Here is a 19,100-nt window from a genome sequence, read left to right on the forward strand (position 1 = left end):
GGACGTTATGTTGCTAGGATAAAATTAAGCCTATGAAATCCTGCTGTAAGAGGGAATCTAGTAATTTGCAGATATGATGCTGCCCCCTAGTGGCATTCATAAATCCTGGCCTGGCTGTGTTAAAAGAGGACTCAAAGGGCAGCAATGACGCATTAGACATCATTAAGTCAAATATAAGAGCAGATCTGGTTGAATTCTTTTCAGTTTTTATTGAAAGGAACTGTGTTTCCTCCAGTTATCTAAAAAAAAAGGTTGTTTCCACTTTGCCATCACTGGAACATCACAAGGCCAAAACTGAACTGTGTGCCAAAATCAAAGGGTGAATTAAAAATTTTGTACAATATAACGAACAGTCTTTAAAAATAAAAACTGTTAACAAAAAAGCCACAAGAACACTCAGTTGTTTGTGTGTGTGTGTGTGTGTGTGTGTGTGTGTGTGTGTATGCTTGTCTTCTGTACAGAGATAAATGGATGTATAATCTGTCAGACACACTCAGAAATGTGGACATGTACGTTTACCCCATGTGACCACCTGTTAAAATTACATTCTCGTTGGGTTCAGAGTGAGTGTGTTTCGGTTGGTTTATCGAATCCTCTTCTGCTGGCGTGCGCGGTAGATGTCGTGTATGGGCGGAGCCACGGCTCCTTTGTCATCCTCCTCGTCAGAGTCTGCGTTAGGCCTCTTGAGTGACTTAGCGACGGCATGGTTCTCCATGGATCCATTGCCCTCCCCTCCTGCATCGGGCTGTTTACCAGTGATCAGCTCTACAGCAGCATCAACAGCTATGGAAACAGAAATAAACATCAGTAACATGTCAGATAGGGAGCAGGACAACATCTTGACACACTTCATTAAGCAGTTGTCAAGATATTTCACTCTGGATCCAAGTGTTGGTTTGATCACTGGATGACCTACCAACCATCTGACTCACATTTCCATCACTAGAGCCACGTTGCTCCTGCGACTAAAATTAGAAATGGTCTGGATTCATCCAAAGTGCTGACAAAAGCAACTTACTCTCAGGAAGTGTGCATCTCCTGAATGTTTCCATGAGCTCTTCCACTTGAACAAAGGGACCCTGCAGCAAAGAACAATCAACTTAATGCATCGAGTAGATAAAAAAAGCTCCTTTCGTCTTTTATTGCATTACCAGTAAGAATGAGCTTGATAGTATTAAGCTGCTGCTGGTACTCACAGTGAAGCACGTAGGCGGGGGGAGCAGCTTCATTAGTACAACAGCAGCCGGGGGGACTGGGAAAACTCCACCAGGAACAGGGTGTAGACCTGGAGCTGTGGGGAGGAACATGAGCGACAACATCAAAGATGGATCCTATGATGTGTTGAGGAAATGTAGGAGAGACAGAGGGGCAGACGCACAGCAACAACATAATTCTCACACACATACTGTGCAGGATTTACCTAAAAAACAATGAATAGCCTCACAAAATCCTAAATCACCACTTAGTAACCAAACATAGTTTCACTGATTTGTGAAACACATTCAGTAGAGTTAAGAGAAGACCTTAGACAGTTGAGGGCTACGTACGGGCAAGGTGACGTGGCTGGAAGGGGATCATCTGATTGGTGTCAGGCTTTGGGTACTCAGGTTTGCGGTCTGCTTCATCCTTTAGTGTAGGCGCAGAGGGCGTCACCACAGTCTCTGGGAGCAGTGATGCCAGTTTGGCACGAGACACATCCTACAAACACATAGTGGAAACGGTTTAAATATCAGTTGAGAGAAAAGTCTGATCTGTGTAACTGCTTTTGCAGCAAGAGATGGGGCAGAATGCACACCTTGTAACCAAGGGCCTTGAGTTCACTAGCAGAGCAGGGATACAGGTCCATGAACTTGTATCTATCTACAAGCAAGGCTGTTTCTTTGCCCTCGTACTCGTCCTTGAAAGCACTGAATCGCCTGCGCTCCACTTTCAGGATACTGGCCAGGTCTCCTATGTTGCTCTCGAAGGCCAGGAACCGAGCCCAGATCTCGCTGAAGGGTGAAAGGAAAAACACAAATCAACAAACGTCGTCAGAGATTTTGATTATTATTCCACTAACACACCTGCACCCAACTTCAATCAATACTTACCCTGACTTTTCTGGTGACAAGCTCCCTGAGGTGAGGACACGTTCAAACAGAACTCTGGTGTTGTTATCCTCTGGAGGGAGAGAGGGCACACACAGACAGGAAAAAACAGGGTTAAGTATTTATCTTCCATTACTATGAATGAAGCAACTTTTTTTTTAAGAGAATGGATTTGTAGTAAAGAAAAGATTTCTTACACCGTCTTTATACACATGACCTACCATTAAGGTGTGAGAGGTAATCAATGTACGCCAGTATGTACTCTGGAATGTCACCGTACTTCTTCAAACCAAGCTCAAAAATCTTGAAGGCCACCGATTTATCCTATGGAGAAAGATTTAAAGAGTTTACAAAAACAAAAAATAAAAAATACACATTTAAGACAGACTTTAGTCACACTGTACATATACTAAAGATGTGATGGGCTGAATGAGGCATCAGACTCGAGTCCATTTCTGTAGCTTGTATTTGTATGTTTAACCTACATGGTTTCTCTTTGCCTACTGGTGACTTCGTATTGGTACAGCTGAGCCACTAAAACCCCTCCTGGCACAACCCCTTTCCTTCTCTTACCTTGTAAAGACAGATATCTTTTCTAAGAGAATATTTTCATGTTTTTTTGTACTTGATATTTATGGTATCTTAATGGAAATGTATGTAATCTGGATCTACTTATCCTCTGTTGTACTCTTAACATTGCTTGTATCTCAATATTGTATAAAAAGTAACATTTATTCTAATTTTGCACAGTAGAATTATAGTTGTCATTGCCATTATTGTTCATCTTTTGTAGCACACCAGTTGGATTCTATCCCATTTAGCACGATTATTTAGAAGGCACACCTGATGGCAATTTAGCACAGAGGGAATCTGATGGAGCAACATGTGAGAAGTGTTGTTTGCTCCTTTTTATATGTAAGCTGTCGATAAAATAAGTGTCAACCCAAGTATCCTGGTGTGAGCTGGAACTGTGGTTTATCCAGCACCAGCTGGCACCCGGGGGAGAGGCACCGCTGTGCTATGTGATTGTGTGTACTTGCCTTGCTGCAGTAGTACTCCATCAGTGCTGCTGTCACGTACACATGGTGACGTGTGCGAGCATCTTCCCTGGCCTTTTTGAAGATGGTGCGACCTGACTTGATGCCCTCTGCCCTCCTGGCAAACTTCATGTACTGAATGTAGACCAGCGTGGGGTCAATGTCCTCGATGGCCAGCAGCTTGTTATAGATGCTGTGGACCTTCTCGTACTTCATGCGACTCTGCGAGTGAAGCAAAAATGTATATGCTGATGAGTCCGCACATTTCTTACTGTGCTGATTACGGCTTGTGCTGAGTAAGCAACAGGACGCTCACTTCTTCATAGTCGGCGAAGGAAAAGTAGAGCAGCATGTTCTTCTTCAGGAGAGTCCCGATGGCACGTTCGTAGATGTTAGCTGCCTCGTCACTAAACAGCTTGGAATTATTCATATCCTGAGGGGAAAAACATTTTCAGCTGAAGTTAGACGTCTCTGAAAAAGACGCAACAGGTTTTTGACAAATTCACATAACATGTAACATTTAGGTCTTAAATGTTTTTACCCCTTTCTCTGCTAGCAGCTTGCTGGACTGCTCCAGGTACTGTGCTGCCTCATACCATATGTCAGGATGGTGGCCAAGCACCAGCAGACACTGCTCATATGCAAACATCACTGCAACACACAACACAACAAACTGAATACAGAATCAATGCATTTAAATGGGGAGAAAGTGTCAACCTACGCCCTCCAGTGGCTCCATTCCTACAGGACTGAAACACTCATGCATTATGTATCATGTATTATGTATCTCCATTTACTGTTGCTCAAAATGCATATCAGGGCAATTAGTGGAGTAAAAGGGTTCATGGGGACATATATAGCAAAGATTTACAAATTTGAACACAATATATCCTGAGCACAAACAGTCACCTCTCTTTGTGATGAGGGTCTGGTCTTCTGTGCGCAGTGGGTTGCTTTTCTCCCACTGGATGTACTTCTTCCACATCTCTACTTGCTGTGCTTCCTGAGGGGAGTTCTGGGGCGGCACTGAGGGTGCATTCCTGTCCAGCCCCTTCATCACAGTCTCATACTCCTGCGTTATAAACAAACCATGCAGCAGTTTGTATTAGTTCACAAAGACAGCACAAGAATTCAAAACGAGTCCGTGCATATTTGTCACACTTTCTCTCACCTTTGCCACCCTCCTGGCATTCATGTAGTCTCTACTTCGGTCCTCAATCATCTTTTTGGCCAAGTGCACATTGATTCCCTGTCAGTGAAACAGACAGGTCAGTCCAGCACTTCACTGCTCTCATATTCTACCAGCTTTGACTCTATACGTGACAACATGTAGGGAGACATAGGCCAAGTGTGGGTCACTCACCTCCTCATATTTGCTGTAATCTCTCCAGAGCTGCTCGATGTTGATCATGGGGTTCACACAGCCCCTCTGGTACACCCTCCGTACCGCAGTGATCCGTTGGTTCTCTGCGTACGAGCCCACAGCCTCACTGAAGGAACACAAAACGGAAATGGCAACATTAAGACCTGGCTAACGCATATCATGAAGTCTCACACTATGACAGGACAAACACTTACACTCCTTTGAGGAAGTTGATGTAGTCCACCCAAATCTGAGGAGGAGGAATGAAAAGCCATTAGGTGACAGCAGTTAACAGAGACTCGTGTACACAGGTACATATAAACAGCTCTGATCTGTGTACCTGATAAGACATGATTTCCATGCCAATTTTATCCAGGGCGAAGTCATACGCCTGGGCCATCTTCTCTCTGAGGGGGAGAAAATGAAGCATGTGTATTTTACAGTGCAGCAGTACGTAAACATACTTGACCTCACTATGGAGCATGTTCTCTTACTTGTAACTGGGCAGCTTCCCTTTGGTCTCTCGAACATATGAGAGGTAACATTTCCACAGGTCAATGTGCAAGACTTTCATTAGGCATCTCTGAAACAACTACAGGGGCAAGAACACAATACAAAATAACTAAAATAGACACACATTTTACTGTATTCTACCTGACAACCACCTATCTTTAGTGTTTCATTCATTCGTCCTTATAAAGCCATGCTTGAAACTAGCATACCAATCATTAGTGGCCTATTCCATGTAGGAGGATTACAGGGAAAGCAGTTTTTATTTTGACCCATATGCCAGATTTGGGGGGAGGTCCCGGTTTTACTCAGCACAGTTGTGCTGTGCACTTTATTCTGCTTCATTAGACAGGCCTCAGATGTGCCCTACATTTCAGCGAGCTCCTCAAAACTCAAATGAATACGCCGCAGTTTAAAGCTTGTTTAAGGGATGTGTCATCTTGATGTGTTTTTTGACAGATACACTCACTATGATTTCTTAAAAGTGGAAACCAACAAAAAGACAAAGAAAAAAATCCGTTTCAAGCTAATGCAAAGGTAACAGTGTCATCGGTTGAATAAATTTACATTTAAATCAAAACCATGGCTGTATATAAAAAGGTGTTTCAATAACAGCAATGATTACAAGTCAGTATGCAGAGAAGTCAACTCCAAAGGCACTTTAACAAAAAACAAAGACATTTTCTGCCATCTGCACTTTTTGTGCTTATTGGGACAAAAACTTGAATGCCTGATAATACAATGATTATTTAAATGGACACTGTAATTGTGAAATTGTGTGTGCACATTCTAGGGGAAATCACAAAAAGCATTATGGTATACAACAGGAAGAAAACTTAGAAACAGTAAGACGACCCTCCCTGATTATCACAATCAGGAGTGTGATGGGCACTTACCTTTTCTACCTTGTCATAGTTTTTAGCCTTGATCTGCAAATAAGAGTGTAAATGCAACGTTAATTCAAAAGTCTCCTCTACTTTGTCGGCTTGCAGGAAACATGCATTCATGCAAATGTGACCACTCACACTCACTGGACTTTCTAAGATCAACAAAGTGAAATTCACACAAGAATGACAAATTACTTTTTAAGAAAAGGGGTTTATTTTCTTTATAACCCAGGAAAACACCAGTGCCCATGTGATACAGGAAAAAAATCCAGAATAAAATTCAAAATGCAGATTTTAAATATTAGTTTCAAGAAACATACCAACTATATAATAGTATCTAATATTATAAACAGCCGTAGGTGTGTTCCCTTGGTAAACACTGTTGCAGCAATTAATTTTTCATGGCCAACTGCTGGTGAGTTGAAGCTACAGTCTGGCAGCACCCTCCAGTACAGACAGCAGAGGCTGTTGTTTCTGTGGTATTAGCAGGTGGGTAGAGCAATCCCATCTCATGTTCCATGTTTAATGTGCTCTACATAGTGAAGAGGCTAAAATAAACCAGCCTGGAAGTGACATGGTAGGTAAACATCCCCAAGGCACTGAGAAGCTTGTTTTGTTACAGTGAAATCAACAACACTGCTTTGCAGGTGAAAGTTCTCAAGCTTGTCTCCATGGTGAGATATAGAGAATACTGTTAATAATATTCACACAATATTATCAGCTTAACTCCCCTGCGTCAGATTGGTTGAGTGACCTGCTGTAACAAAGTTTATTTGGTTGAGATGCATTCAATGTTCAATCCCTGCCCTCAGCTTGTATCCTGTCTCTCCTCTCAACAGTCCACTATAGATTACAGGCCCAAAAAGTACTTTAAAAAGCATAAATGTATCTGCATTGGTATGTACAAATGGTACACAACAGCCAAAGAAAAATGCAACATTTAATAATTCAAGATGAAAACTCTGAGGTGTTGCATACATTTCACACAACTGGCCAAATATCATGAAACACGAAAAAAAAAAATCTAATTTGGCACAACCTCTTCACTGGACCTCTACAAAAGTATATTTAAAAGAAAGGATTTTTTTTTTGCCGAAGCTGGATTTTTGTAACCCTACACAGTAATAACTAACGACAATGTAATGTGCCTTAAGGGTACCTTCCCCCAAAAACAGAATGACCTACATTAGTCATTCCAGGTACTGCCACAACACATCTGACACATTTAGGTTTCACCTTCATTAAAAACACACAGACACAGCAAATGTGAATCTCTGGTGGGAACAGAGAGACTTTGGTGTTATGACGTGCATGTGCTGTGTTTATTCCTATTTGCCAAGAAATCAGGATATTCACCTGCAAAATAATATCGAGATTGTTTTGGATAACGTACACTGAGCATGACCTAATGCAAGATTTGAGCTTTTCAGTGTGTAAATACATTTGGTTACAATGTAGGTATAAACTTTATGTCATGGTCGTCCAAAATCAGTTAAATCTGAGCCCTTAAAACAAGGATTTGCTTCAGATCCTCCATGTGTTACGCTGAAATAGATCAGCTATATAATGCACAGCAGTTAGGCTGCAATACTGGTATAATATGCTGATGAAATGGTTACAGATCTTTCTAGATACTCCTCCTGGAGGGAAACACTACGACACCTCTTGGTGCTGCTCTAAAAGTTATGCACTCTGTTACATCACAGCCTTCAAAAACACAAACTTTATAGATCACTGCCAGAAAAAAAATCTCTAAAACACCTATATGATCCTTGAGACACACTCTCAACTTACTTTAATATGAGGCAATAAAGTTCACATAATAAAATGGAAACTCATTAATTATACGGTTGTGATCCATTTCTCTCAGGTCCAACACAATAAGTTCAAAGTACTGCCTGACTGACTGATATTTGTATTATTCTACATCTAACAACAGTATGCACTAACTCAAAAATCAAGCTGTGAATACACAGAAACTTGACTGCATTTGGTTACCACTTTTAGATGGAGTACAATATTGCAAATACAAGCAATAAGACTTTAACATTTACTTTCTATGAGAAAATAAATTAGTCTCTGAGTTAGGATTTTAGTTCTGGCTGTCATACTGCCCATGCTGTGACCCTCTGAAAACCGATTAATGGAATCCTTACAACAACAAAAAGAAAAGAAAGCATGACAAATGGTACCCTGAAATAGTTTCCTAAACTGACAGACTGGGGTAGCCAGCCTCAGCATGTCCTTCTCACACACTGCACGAGACATGTTATGATTTTCAACATCACGTTATAGGGGGGTGGGGCAAAAATATCTTATTGTGTCAGACAACATGTGTTGGCACATTTTCTCCACTGGGCGTTTCAGTGAATGCAATGTGTGAGGTAATCCTTATTGAGCTGCACTCTCTGCAAGATGTGAGCATGAGGTCGGAGTAACACCTAAAGTGAACCAGACTCTCACACACTTTGTATTCCATAAAGTAAAAAGTGCAGAGTATTGAGAATATCACAGGGGTGGGTTATGTGTGTTTGGGGGGGGGGAGAAGATAGAGCTAATCCACATACTTACCATATATGCTATGAAGTGCAAATGAGTTGCAAGCTATTAAAATACACTGCCAACACATGCACTGGTTTGAAAATTGGATTTTAGGAACACACAGTCTGCTTTTAAATCTCCAGCCAGAATTACATCAATTAATAAATAAATAATTAATGTCATGCTAATTCAAATATCCAGTCTTTCAGTCCAAATGTGCCAAACTAGTATCTCATGTTGCGTTTTGGGTTAAATGGTAGTTCGGAGTTTATTGGGGAGAGGTGATAGCCAAATAATTAATAGGTGAAAAGAAGTTAGAACTCAATAGACAAAGCTAGATTTTTGTTTTTCAAGCAACTGGCCTATTTGAAGTGTAATTGGCTCATTTTTGAACCCACTTTCCCCTAAACTAAATTCAAAGTGTATTCATAGTATTTCTATTTGGTAGGAACCTAAACAAATAAAAAAAATATACCAAGATACACCTATCAATTAATTTGAGAATAAAAAACTGAGGAGCATAATTGTTATATTTTATTTTTGTTGCCAATGTTAACATTTACATGACATTATGTCACTCAAACAACTGGGTGCTTATATTTATCTGCTATAGATGCACTAGTCAGTTAAATTGTAGTCATACCAGTATCTTGGGTTGCGTTTTGGGCTGAATTGGAGTTGAGAGAGTTTAGTGGGGAGAAGTGATGGAGAAATAATAAATAGACAAACGGATTTTAGAACTTCATAAACACATAAAGCTACATTTTTTATTTGTAATTTGAGGGATTTGGTCTATTTGCAGTGTAACTGGCTCTTCATTTTTTATTCTGCCCACTTTCCCCTTAACTTTACCTTACTGAAAAGTATATTCTGTGGATTTGTGGCTTGGTAGGAACCTAAAAAATATACACTTAGAAACACTAACCTACCACTTGACAATAAAAAATAAAAAGCATGATCATTATATTTTCTTTATTTTGTTGCAAATGTCAACATTGACATACTATGTCATTCCAACAAGTGGGTGCTGTTGTCTGTCTGCTATAGATGCACTCTGGTTAAGTCATCCCCATACTCCACAGATACTTTTTACAATTACCCTCCTCCCCAACAATCATAGCCCAAAGCTGCACCTGTATGAGATTTATAGCATTTAATTTCAAACTATCCTTTCTCTGTCTGGAGATACTGCATATTTTACTTAAATATATAGAGCATCAGGGTAATTACGGGCTTGTGTCAAACCAACCTGAATATCAAATCTGGCACTTAAGAAGAAATGTACTTGCCTGCCACAAACTAAAGCTTTAGTGTGTTTTAATCTACTTTTTCTTCTCTCTCTCTCTTCCTTTGTATTCTTTAGGATCCACAAATGAAATCTCTCTACTTGCTGTAGTAACTGCTCTGGCTTTTTAATGCTGGTGCTAGCTGTCAACCGAGAGGGCATGTTAGTGGTGTGGAGAGTGACACTAATGCTTTACTGGCACAAGTATAGTTAGTGCCACCTGTAGGCTAAAAATAAAATACTAAGGACTGTTCCTGAGAAGCCTAGTCCATTTGGAAAAGGCTGCAGTGTGTTCTTTCTTCATGTCAAATGTATAGCCGTTTCATTACATATATCACACCAGGCCTTTGCTGGCACTGGGTAATCCTAGTGGGTGAAGACTGGGAGAGGGTATGGGGGATGGGAGGGGGCAGCAGTAGCTTGATGCAGGGGAGCAACCCCACAACAAAAACCACGACAACCTCGACATACTGCAACGTTCAGCTCACATCATAGAGGTAATCATTCACCAAAACTACATGCTGGACTTTGCACTAGGAGCTAAATTCTGATGCTTGATAATGCTGTGAAACTCGATGCAATGTGTTTAACACCAATTGCAGTAGTCCTCTGCAGACATGGAGGGCATCAGAAAATACACTTCCCCGGGTTAGCAAAAATGATTATGTGCGAGGGAAAATGAATCATCCTATCAGTAGCTTACTGCATAACAGCAAAGCCCATTGATGGCATCAAGGGATATGGGTCGCTTGTTGTATATTCAGGAGAAGTGGGGAGAGATATCTCAAGGAAAGAATGGGCCACACAATCAAAATATTTGTTTATAAAATTACCCGAAAGAAATGACACAGGAGGCAATAAATTGACACAACAAGTGAATAAAAGGCTAATGCACTCCAATACCATTAAAATAGTTTTAATACTGTTGCAGACCAAACATGCAACAAATGCATTTTTACCCCATTTTAAATATGACGCAGAGAATATGTATTTTTTTTTTTTTTTTTTAAATCCTGGGAACATAAGAATTGTCTGAAAAAGAAATGGTTATAGCTTATTTCCCCTTTGTTTGTGTTTAAAGGCACAATTCTTCATGAATCTTGCTAGAGCCTGACATGTGAAAAGTCTACTACCTGTTTTCCTTACAGGTCCATCATAGTGTAGGATATTCTTTGGCAGGAAGATGATTTCAGCTGTCCAAATGTCTTTATTCATAGTCATGATGTCAATCATGTCAATCATAAACTTGAACTAATAACTACAACCAAACAGAGTAGTCAGGCCTGGTGACTCAGAGCAAGAATCATGACTTTAAACTTCATTGATTGATGAGACATTTTGCTTGTGTGAAAATCACATTGTTGATCATGTTAGAAAAATCCCCAGCCATGCACACTATAGAAAAAAAATAAAAAAATATTAACCTCAGCTTCAATGAATAGTTTCCAGAATCTGCCAGAACTTGGGAACTGTGCGACAAGTCGCTCATATGTCTTCCTTGCTTTATCTATGGGTTGGTTCTAAAGAAGGAGAATGCATTTACATTCCATGAGTAATCATAAAGGAGAAAAGATGAAGTGCTATGTATTTTAACAATCTATCATTCCTAACCCTCTTATCCACCCCCACCCGTATTCCCAGTTTGCTTAACCCCAGGAATACAACTCTGTGTCACTAAACCTGTGCTTCTCGAATCAGAATGCTCCATGCGTCAAGGTCATATGGGTTTTCTTCCAACTTCTTCTCTGCCTTCTTCACCTTCTCAGGAATATACTCTGCCGCCGCCTGCAACACAACACAAAGGCACACAGAGAGAAAACAAGAGTTATGCTGCTGAATGGCTTGCGGTGTGCTGTGATGCTTGTGGTGACGAGTCTCGGGGCTCACGGCTGAGGAAGGACAACATAGAGCTGAATGTATGTTTATTATACACGGATGGTTACAGTATTGATTAATGGGGCCCTCAATTCGTGGCCACGCCCCTGCCGTGTGCAGCATAACTATATAGAGCGTAAACCCTGCGGCTGTTTAATCGGCAAATCAAGGTACAATTTAAGAACACTGTTCCCCTCCCCCACTAGCTAGCTAAGTTAGGTCTGCGTAACTGGCATCACAAAGAAGCATCCAAAACCGTTAATCAGTTACAATGACTACCTGGAAGTTACTGAGAGTATATATCAAGGTAACATGCAGGTGATGTTAAGTTAACTCAACGCGTTACCGTTGGACAACCGTAGCAACAATGCTACCGTTAGCCAACGGCAGGCTAAAGTTACAGCTTCACGACAAACCCCCACACAAACCGTCTCTATACCTGTATAATACGAGCTAGCAGTGACGTATAAAATTAACTTAATGAATATATTCAAGCAAAGTTTACATGCTTACGCTATCCAAGATTAACACACAAGCTAAACTATGCTAGCGCTTCAGCCAGGTTTAGCTAGCCCCTGAGCACAACTACATGTAACGTTAGCTAACGTTACCTGGTCGGCTGTTCCCTCGGCGGACATGGCTGGAAGAGTAATCTGGGTTAGAAATGATGTATCAATTGGATTAACGCCCAAATAATAACGTGATGGCAACTTAAAAAAACGACTAAGTAATCGTCATAGCTTCAAAAGAGTCGATCACATTGCCCTCGAGCAACTAGCCGCTCAACGCCTGGCCAATCTCAAAATGGCGAGAAACCTGACTTCCGTTCCGCAGCAGCAAAAACAATAGCACTTCCGGTGCGATTCCTTCAATATAAAACATTAATCTTCACAATCAAACTTATACACATAAAAAATAATAAACGACTCTAAATAAAACCTAAAAAATATTATTATTATTATTATTATTATTATTATTATTATTATTATTACTATTATCTTAAATTATTGCAGCACTTCTTTGTCTAATGTTTTAGTTTAGTTTATCGTGTTTATCATGGTTTAGTTTAGTTTAAGTTTAGTTTAGTTTTATTTATTTATTTTTTTTAGTATATTTAGTATTTTAATTAGTTTGAGTTCATTTCTTTATTTTTTATTTCTATTTTATTTATTTATTTTTTCTATTTATTTTAAAGGAGAGAATAAAGGAGAGGTTAGAAGCCAAAACGGCTCATAAAGATACCTCCTCGACTGAATAACAATAATCATACATTAAAAATACAAACATAAAGACAATGATGGCACAGTTAATTTAAGTGTCAAGACTGGGCAGTGAGAGAAATTGATAGAAATGTACAAGCACGAAAAAAGCTTGTATTTACAAGTTGAGACGCATTACAAATTAATCAATGAAGCATTATGAGTCTTTGCAAATAAGTGTCCTTATGTTCTTTTCATCTCTTTCATAACTCTAAAACGCTAAAAATGCAACGAAAAATAATTGTATCATGTTAATACATCAGCAAATGATGTTTTACTTTAGTGTACATATATGTTTATGTATGAGAAGCACGTGCATTCAGGTGACTCATACGAAACTGGAAACCAAGTTTCTAATTTTGGCCGATAGGCGGCTTCTCGCAGTGGCCACCAGACAAATACAGACCTTTATATTTATAATACCCGACTAATTTGAGAGGTTTATACCATGGACCTCAGTGCACTTTATAAATAGGACTGTAAGCAACCCAATTTTGTTACGGTGACCAAAATTGCATTAGATCTATGAGCAGAAACACAACAAAAGCTCGTTTTGTACCGCACAATGCTGGTCACCGTGCAGGCCAGTAGGGGGAGACAAAAGATAGTCACCGAGAGCGCGCGCCAACAACCAGAAACAGACCAGAGCAAAAGACCACAGAGCGTCACAAGTGAACAAGTGTCTTTTTTATTCCTCTATGATTATTTACAAGATCTCACAGTAGTTGTTATGTGTAATCATGTTATGTTGGTTTTTCATTTACTACACAAAGTTTTTTTTGTTTTGTTTTTTTCTGAGTCTGAAATTTTTTGAGCTAAATTTGGAAAAGGCATGCCCTGACAGGATAGATGGATGATGTGGCACTGCTGGTGTGTCTTTTACGGACACTGTTACTGAGATCTTCTTTGTCACAGTATTAAAGAATGTACTGACAGTATGGAGCTGGAGGGGACAGCATGTTCTGCCTGTGGTTAACATGAGCCACAAAAAGGACTTAAGGGGGCCTTTATGTGTGTGGGCTACTGTGCTTCCACTAAGACACCAGCTGTGTTTACTAATGATGCACCAGGTTAGACAAGAGGTGTTCACACCTGCTTTCCAGCTGATAAGGCCTGTTGGTTTGTTGTCAGTAACTGGGGTGGGGACCATTGAGGACTGTGGAAAACAATTGCATTTTGGTGGATTAGATTAGCCTACAGCTGGTCTTCTCAGACACTGGGGGCTTATGGGCAGCTTTGTTTGTCAGCTGGGTGCCTCCTGACTGTCTGAGACTTCAGCCCCACTAATTTCCTTAAGGGCACACTGCTGATGACACTTTGCCAAAGAAGAAAAATTAATTTGTATTGTTTGTTACTATTAGGTTCTTCAATTGCATTTAAAAATAGCAACGTTGGAGCACATTTGAGAAACTAATCAATGGATTCACCCTTATGTCTGTAAAACAAAATATGCAGTTTTCTCATTCAGTTGATCATTGTCATTGCCTATAAAGCCTTCTCAACTCTATATTTAGTGCAAAATTTCAGCTTTAGCTTATTAAGGAGGCTGTCTAGAGAATGCAATTGTCTTGTCCTCAGTGTTTTTTAATCAACTTCCTTGAGAGTAAATGGCATACACTGACCAATGACCTATAATTTAACTTGTTGTATTTACAAGTCATGTCTACACTGTAGGAAAGGGAAATTTAAAATAAGATATCACCTTTATCCTTCCTATTTCTCCCAAACATAGCCAACTAATATAATATCAATAAGATATTTTGGCCATTTTCTTATACTTCTTAAATCCAGCTCCTGAGAAGTATCCCTCCTCTTGTCTCTGCCCAATCCTAATTTAAGATCTTAAACTGCTTCTTTTTCTCTCCCATTGCAGTAATGTTGATTTTTCTTAAATAATCAGCTCTTGAGATAACAGTGAGATCCAAAAGAAGACTTGATTGGCTTATAAATGAGCCTGCACAATTTCAGAATTGTCTCAGTGATCAAATTTTTAAGTCTCAACTCTGTGTATCTGTTCTCAGAGTTGAGAAACCAGAAGCCTATGAGTACAGCAAAGGAACTCCTGCTGATTTACTCTTCACTCCTTGTTCCTCTTCTTAGTTCCCAAATAGGAAGCTGATTATTTTCTGATGAGACAAGGGAAAAACCATTGTGAGCAGCAAATTTTCCCCTCGTGGGTAACCCCTCTGACTACAGCAATCCACGCCTTTGTTCCTCCTTTATAATTTCACAAAGTCAGTGTGTATCTTCCCACCAAATGTTGACTAAATATTGGGCTTTTCTAATTAGGTAACCCCCCCCCCCCCCATTTTCTTTATTGTTTTGCGCTGTATTGTAATGCATTGCACTGTACTGTGTTTATCTAAATCCTGATCTTTGTGAATGCATCTGCTCTCTGCTCGATTGCTCTGGTCTGGCCAATGCCGTCAGTTCACAAACATTCGCTTGCAGTTGCTAGAGAAAAGGGACATGTTAGAGGCTGGCAGGCCCGCGGAGCAGCACGTCTAGACGGGGTAACGGACACCCTTTCAGAGATGGGCTACTTCGCCCAAAGAGGAAGGAGACGAATCTGAACTGTGTAGCTACAACCTGGGCTCGGTGTGGTGTTTTTGGACGCTCGTATGCAAGAGTTATTTAATGTTTAAAATGTGGGAGATGGTGGCGTTACCGAGAGCGAGCTCTCCCTTCCTGTCGTCTAGGACAAGATGGCAGCAATGCAGGCGAACTGTGCATGGTATGGATTTATAAGTCCATAACATGTTCAGAGAAGCCCTGGATTATACTTATAGTGACTCTATGTGAAGGTAAGTGTCGGGGTGAGGTGTGTTAACGGTCATATTTGTTTAGCCTAACCTTTGAAACGACAGTTGAAATGTGACGTAATACAAAGTCATAACTTAGCAACAAACTTAGCTAGCGAGCTTTTTGGCTGTATAAGGTTTCAACCCTTTCAACATAACCTTCGTACGTAGCTAGCTGTTAGCTCTGTCAGCACTTTGGATAAGGAACGTACCAGTGGGGAGTTGTTTTTTTAAAGCCTGCCAAACAGCGGTGGCGATGACGTTGGTGGCAATTATTAACGTGAGTGCACTGGACACTCTGTTGTGTTTGTTATTTCAGTGCTGTCACGGAGACCCGTTGGTTTCTGTTTAGCGTGTTGCTTAGATCATTACGCTAGCTGTGTTTACATAACGTAGATTATTCTGCCATTAACCTACCTGAATTGGACAGTATGGACCGAGTGACTCAACTCGTGAGTGCTGTGTAACTTCATGTGTGTTAGCTGAATGTTACACTTGGCTTCGTGTGTGACTCGGTTGACCTAGGAAAACATTATAAGATGATATTATAATCATAACACAAACACCTCCTTCTTCGTCTGACATGTCTAGTAGAGTCACCTGTTACTGAACACGTATTATTATTAGGCTAAGCTATGTTTATCTTGAGTAACTTATGTCAAAACTGTGTACTGGAGCTAGGTAGCTAGGTTAGCTGAATGTACGTGTCTCTCAGGGTGTGTGCCCACTGATGTTGTCAAGTATTTTGGTCTCTGTGGCTGGTTTGCTGTTCATAGAGTTGTCAGCAGTGCACCACAACTTCTATTTTCTGACCAACACAGCTCAAACAAAGCAGTCCCTTTCCATCACCTGACATATACCCTTGCCAGCACAGCAGATATAATGTTAATCAGGCTAAACACAGTGAGAGACAGACACAAATTCAGTTAACATACTAAACGTGGCTGTCATAATCTACTATTGTAAGGTCTTATACCACACTGAAGGTGGTTGTTTGTGTTAAAGACGAGGTATAGGGTTTATAGTTAAGCTCCTGTGAGGGTGTGGGCATCACCACCACACACCAGCAAAACAAAAGTACCCTATATAATTGTAGGGAAGGTTGTTTGCGCTACTGGTCATTATGTGGCAGGGAACCATCACTTGGAGTTCCTCGGCCCAGTGAAACTTGTATTTTTTTGTAAAATGGTGGAACTGGAAAGGGAAAATCAAAAAGTACTTTGGTCTGTAGAGCTAAAAGTTAAGGTACTTTCCCTCCTGCATGTTTGTCCCGTATAGTAGTAGTAATGTTCCTTCTTTTGTTGCACTGAAACAAAGAAATTCAATATTGGGGGTATTTGTTTTGCTTTCCATTTATAAGCTGGAAAATTAATAAAAAAGTCCAGTTGCCCCAGCAAATACTGACTCATTCAGCAGACACTGTGGCATAGTTTTGCGGTCTCAGTTCTTGTCCCAAAGATAATTGCTAACTGTAATGTAATTTCTGTGATTGTATTGAACACTGCTCTAATATGAATACTGCCAAGTTGCTCAATAGCATTACTTATCCATTCTTGTGAGTAGAGATGCGGTGGCATTCAAGTTTCACATCCTACTGCATCTAAAATCATGTACGCTAAGCTGTCATCAGTTACTATCTGTGAATACTGTGAACCTTTTAGACAACACCAAGACTAACGTGCTGTACTGCTATGTTTGTGCGATTCCCCTTTGCATACACACTGCTGTCTGCTTTTTGTGTGTCACACTCCTCAGCTTATCACTAGCAAGGCCGCAAAAGCAAGGTTGTGGGTGGTATTGATACCAGTAATGCCAGAAGACAGTCAGCACAGTGTGGCCAGTAAATAAATGTGTAAACAGTGTTTTTCCCTACAATAATCGGTATTAGCAGGTAATGTTGGTTGTTAACGGGGGTGGGGAGGCAATAAGACTAGGGAACATGTTGTTATATGATGCCATGTGATACTGATGTGCTATGCTTGGGGCAGCTGGTTATCTGTATTGCATTGTGGTCAACTTGAAGACAGGATTCCGACTGATGTCATCTTGAGACATGTGTATAGACACAAGGCAGAGACAACCATGACAAGACAATGTTGTGCGGTAACTTGCATGAATCACATAAGTGATGGGTGGAAAATGTCCAATATCCCAGGAAGTAAACATTGGTTCCAGTACACAGAACATAATTACCAGCGAGCTGGTCAGAGCCCTGGATTTTAATAACACGGTAGATGCTTTTGTCTGGAAGCTGGTCAGGAAAAAAATATCTGGTGAAAGGTAAAACGGCTCCCTCTGCTACCGTGTTCATGGCTGGTTTGATGAGAAGTGTAACAGTTTGTGCCGCTCTATGATCAATGCTTTGCTGATCAATACAAGAGCTTGTTGGGGCGTCTAGTATTTCCGTGTGTGCAACGTGGTAACAGCTGTTATGTTTCAAAGAGGTAATAGACTGGTGGCTTTGAATGCAAAGTACTTCACACACATATTTGTCCGTAGTGAAACGTTATCTATGTAGGATTTGGGTATCTAAAATTCTGAGTTCTGCTGCTGGACATATAACATCTTTCATTGTGACAGAAAGAAGGAATGACTAGTATTACGATGAGGCCTCTGTCTGCTTTATCTCTGCCAAATTGTGCTTGGTATCTAAGTTTTTTGTTTAGCCTGCATTTGCAAAGTGTATAAAAAGTTGATAGGTCACTACTTTATGTATTCAAATAAAGAGTGCACCATGATGGCATGATATCAGCAGGGTGAGAAGAGGGAAAAACTGGTACGGGCGCTTATAAACAGCCTTCACCATCCCTTCAGTACAGTAGTCAACTGTACAGTCTATTGCCTGTATACAGGCGCCAATCCAACAATGAGTTCTCTTCTAAATGATAGTCATAAGTTCACAGTGGAAATACCATGTGGTCACATGTTTGAGAAAATAGAGGGCCGTTTCTATCTAATGAGCGTAGAAGATCATGTTCACGAGACATAGGCAAAGCACCACAGTGTGCAGTGAGGTTGTGGGACTGTGAGTTAATGCAGTAAACCCTGCTTAACAATCAAGGGATAGCTTCAACAGGAAGCGGAGATGGACTAAAGTAGGTGCTTTCATTTCCACTTTCACAGTCTGCATTTGGTCGTCATCCTCTGAACTGAGCAGCAGCCTAGAAGACGTCAGTGCTTTATTTCATAAATAACAATATGTGCTCTGGGTCACGTTGGGAAATGAAATTAAAATCACAAGTAGCCAAAATGAGCTTGTTCTTCACATGATAGAGCATCTAACCAGACCCCAACCCCACAATATCTCGTACAACCTAGATGAATTGAAAGATACTAACCTTAATTTAAAAAAGCATACCAAGGAAATGTTCTTTGCAAAGTATCTATTTGAATGTGGTGATACAGTGATGTAAGAAGATGTAGGCCTATATGTCGGCTCATGTTTTTGTAGCTGT

At 40.3% G+C, this 19,100-nt stretch overlaps 2 protein-coding genes across 3 annotated transcripts in view; one reads left to right on the forward strand and one right to left on the reverse strand.

Moving 5' to 3' along the window:
• Nucleotides 1-184: 184 nt before the first annotated feature.
• cstf3 (cleavage stimulation factor, 3' pre-RNA, subunit 3) lies at nt 185-12,414 on the reverse strand. Its single transcript, XM_049600963.1, has 20 exons — nt 12,197-12,414; nt 11,391-11,495; nt 11,135-11,230; nt 5,894-5,926; nt 4,982-5,079; nt 4,828-4,894; nt 4,703-4,737; nt 4,488-4,614; nt 4,296-4,373; nt 4,034-4,196; nt 3,666-3,775; nt 3,441-3,557; nt 3,128-3,346; nt 2,309-2,411; nt 2,091-2,160; nt 1,796-1,991; nt 1,548-1,698; nt 1,197-1,291; nt 1,019-1,079; nt 185-783 (listed from the first exon to the last, which is right to left on the reverse strand). Exons 1-20 carry the CDS (start codon nt 12,221-12,223, stop codon nt 584-586), a joined length of 2,151 nt encoding a protein of 716 aa, XP_049456920.1. The 5' UTR covers nt 12,224-12,414; the 3' UTR covers nt 185-583.
• A 2,886-nt stretch (nt 12,415-15,300) lies between these two features.
• Nucleotides 15,301-19,100, forward strand: part of hipk3b (homeodomain interacting protein kinase 3b) — a 43,860-nt gene continuing 40,060 nt past the window's right edge. For both annotated transcript variants that reach the window (XM_049593517.1, XM_049593525.1), the window contains exon 1: nt 15,301-15,648. In XM_049593517.1, the coding sequence (XP_049449474.1) occupies nt 15,576-15,648 (73 nt within the window). In that variant the 5' untranslated portion in view covers nt 15,301-15,575. The remainder of the gene's footprint in view (nt 15,649-19,100) is intronic.

The sequence above is a fragment of the Epinephelus fuscoguttatus genome, linkage group LG2 (genome assembly GCF_011397635.1).
Source record: "Epinephelus fuscoguttatus linkage group LG2, E.fuscoguttatus.final_Chr_v1".
Lineage (NCBI taxonomy): Eukaryota > Metazoa > Chordata > Actinopteri > Perciformes > Serranidae > Epinephelus > Epinephelus fuscoguttatus.

Excerpts from the sequence above, each read along its gene's own strand:
- cstf3 (XM_049600963.1), bottom strand. The coding sequence starts at position 12,223 with ATGTCCGCCGAGGGAACAGCCGACCAG. Across the intron at positions 11,231-11,390 it reads TTCTGATTCGAGAAGCACAG|AACCAACCCATAGATAAAGC; the intron begins GTTTAGTGACAC and ends CTCCTTCTTTAG. Across the intron at positions 1,699-1,795 it reads TCAAGGCCCTTGGTTACAAG|GATGTGTCTCGTGCCAAACT; the intron begins GTGTGCATTCTG and ends ATGTGTTTGTAG.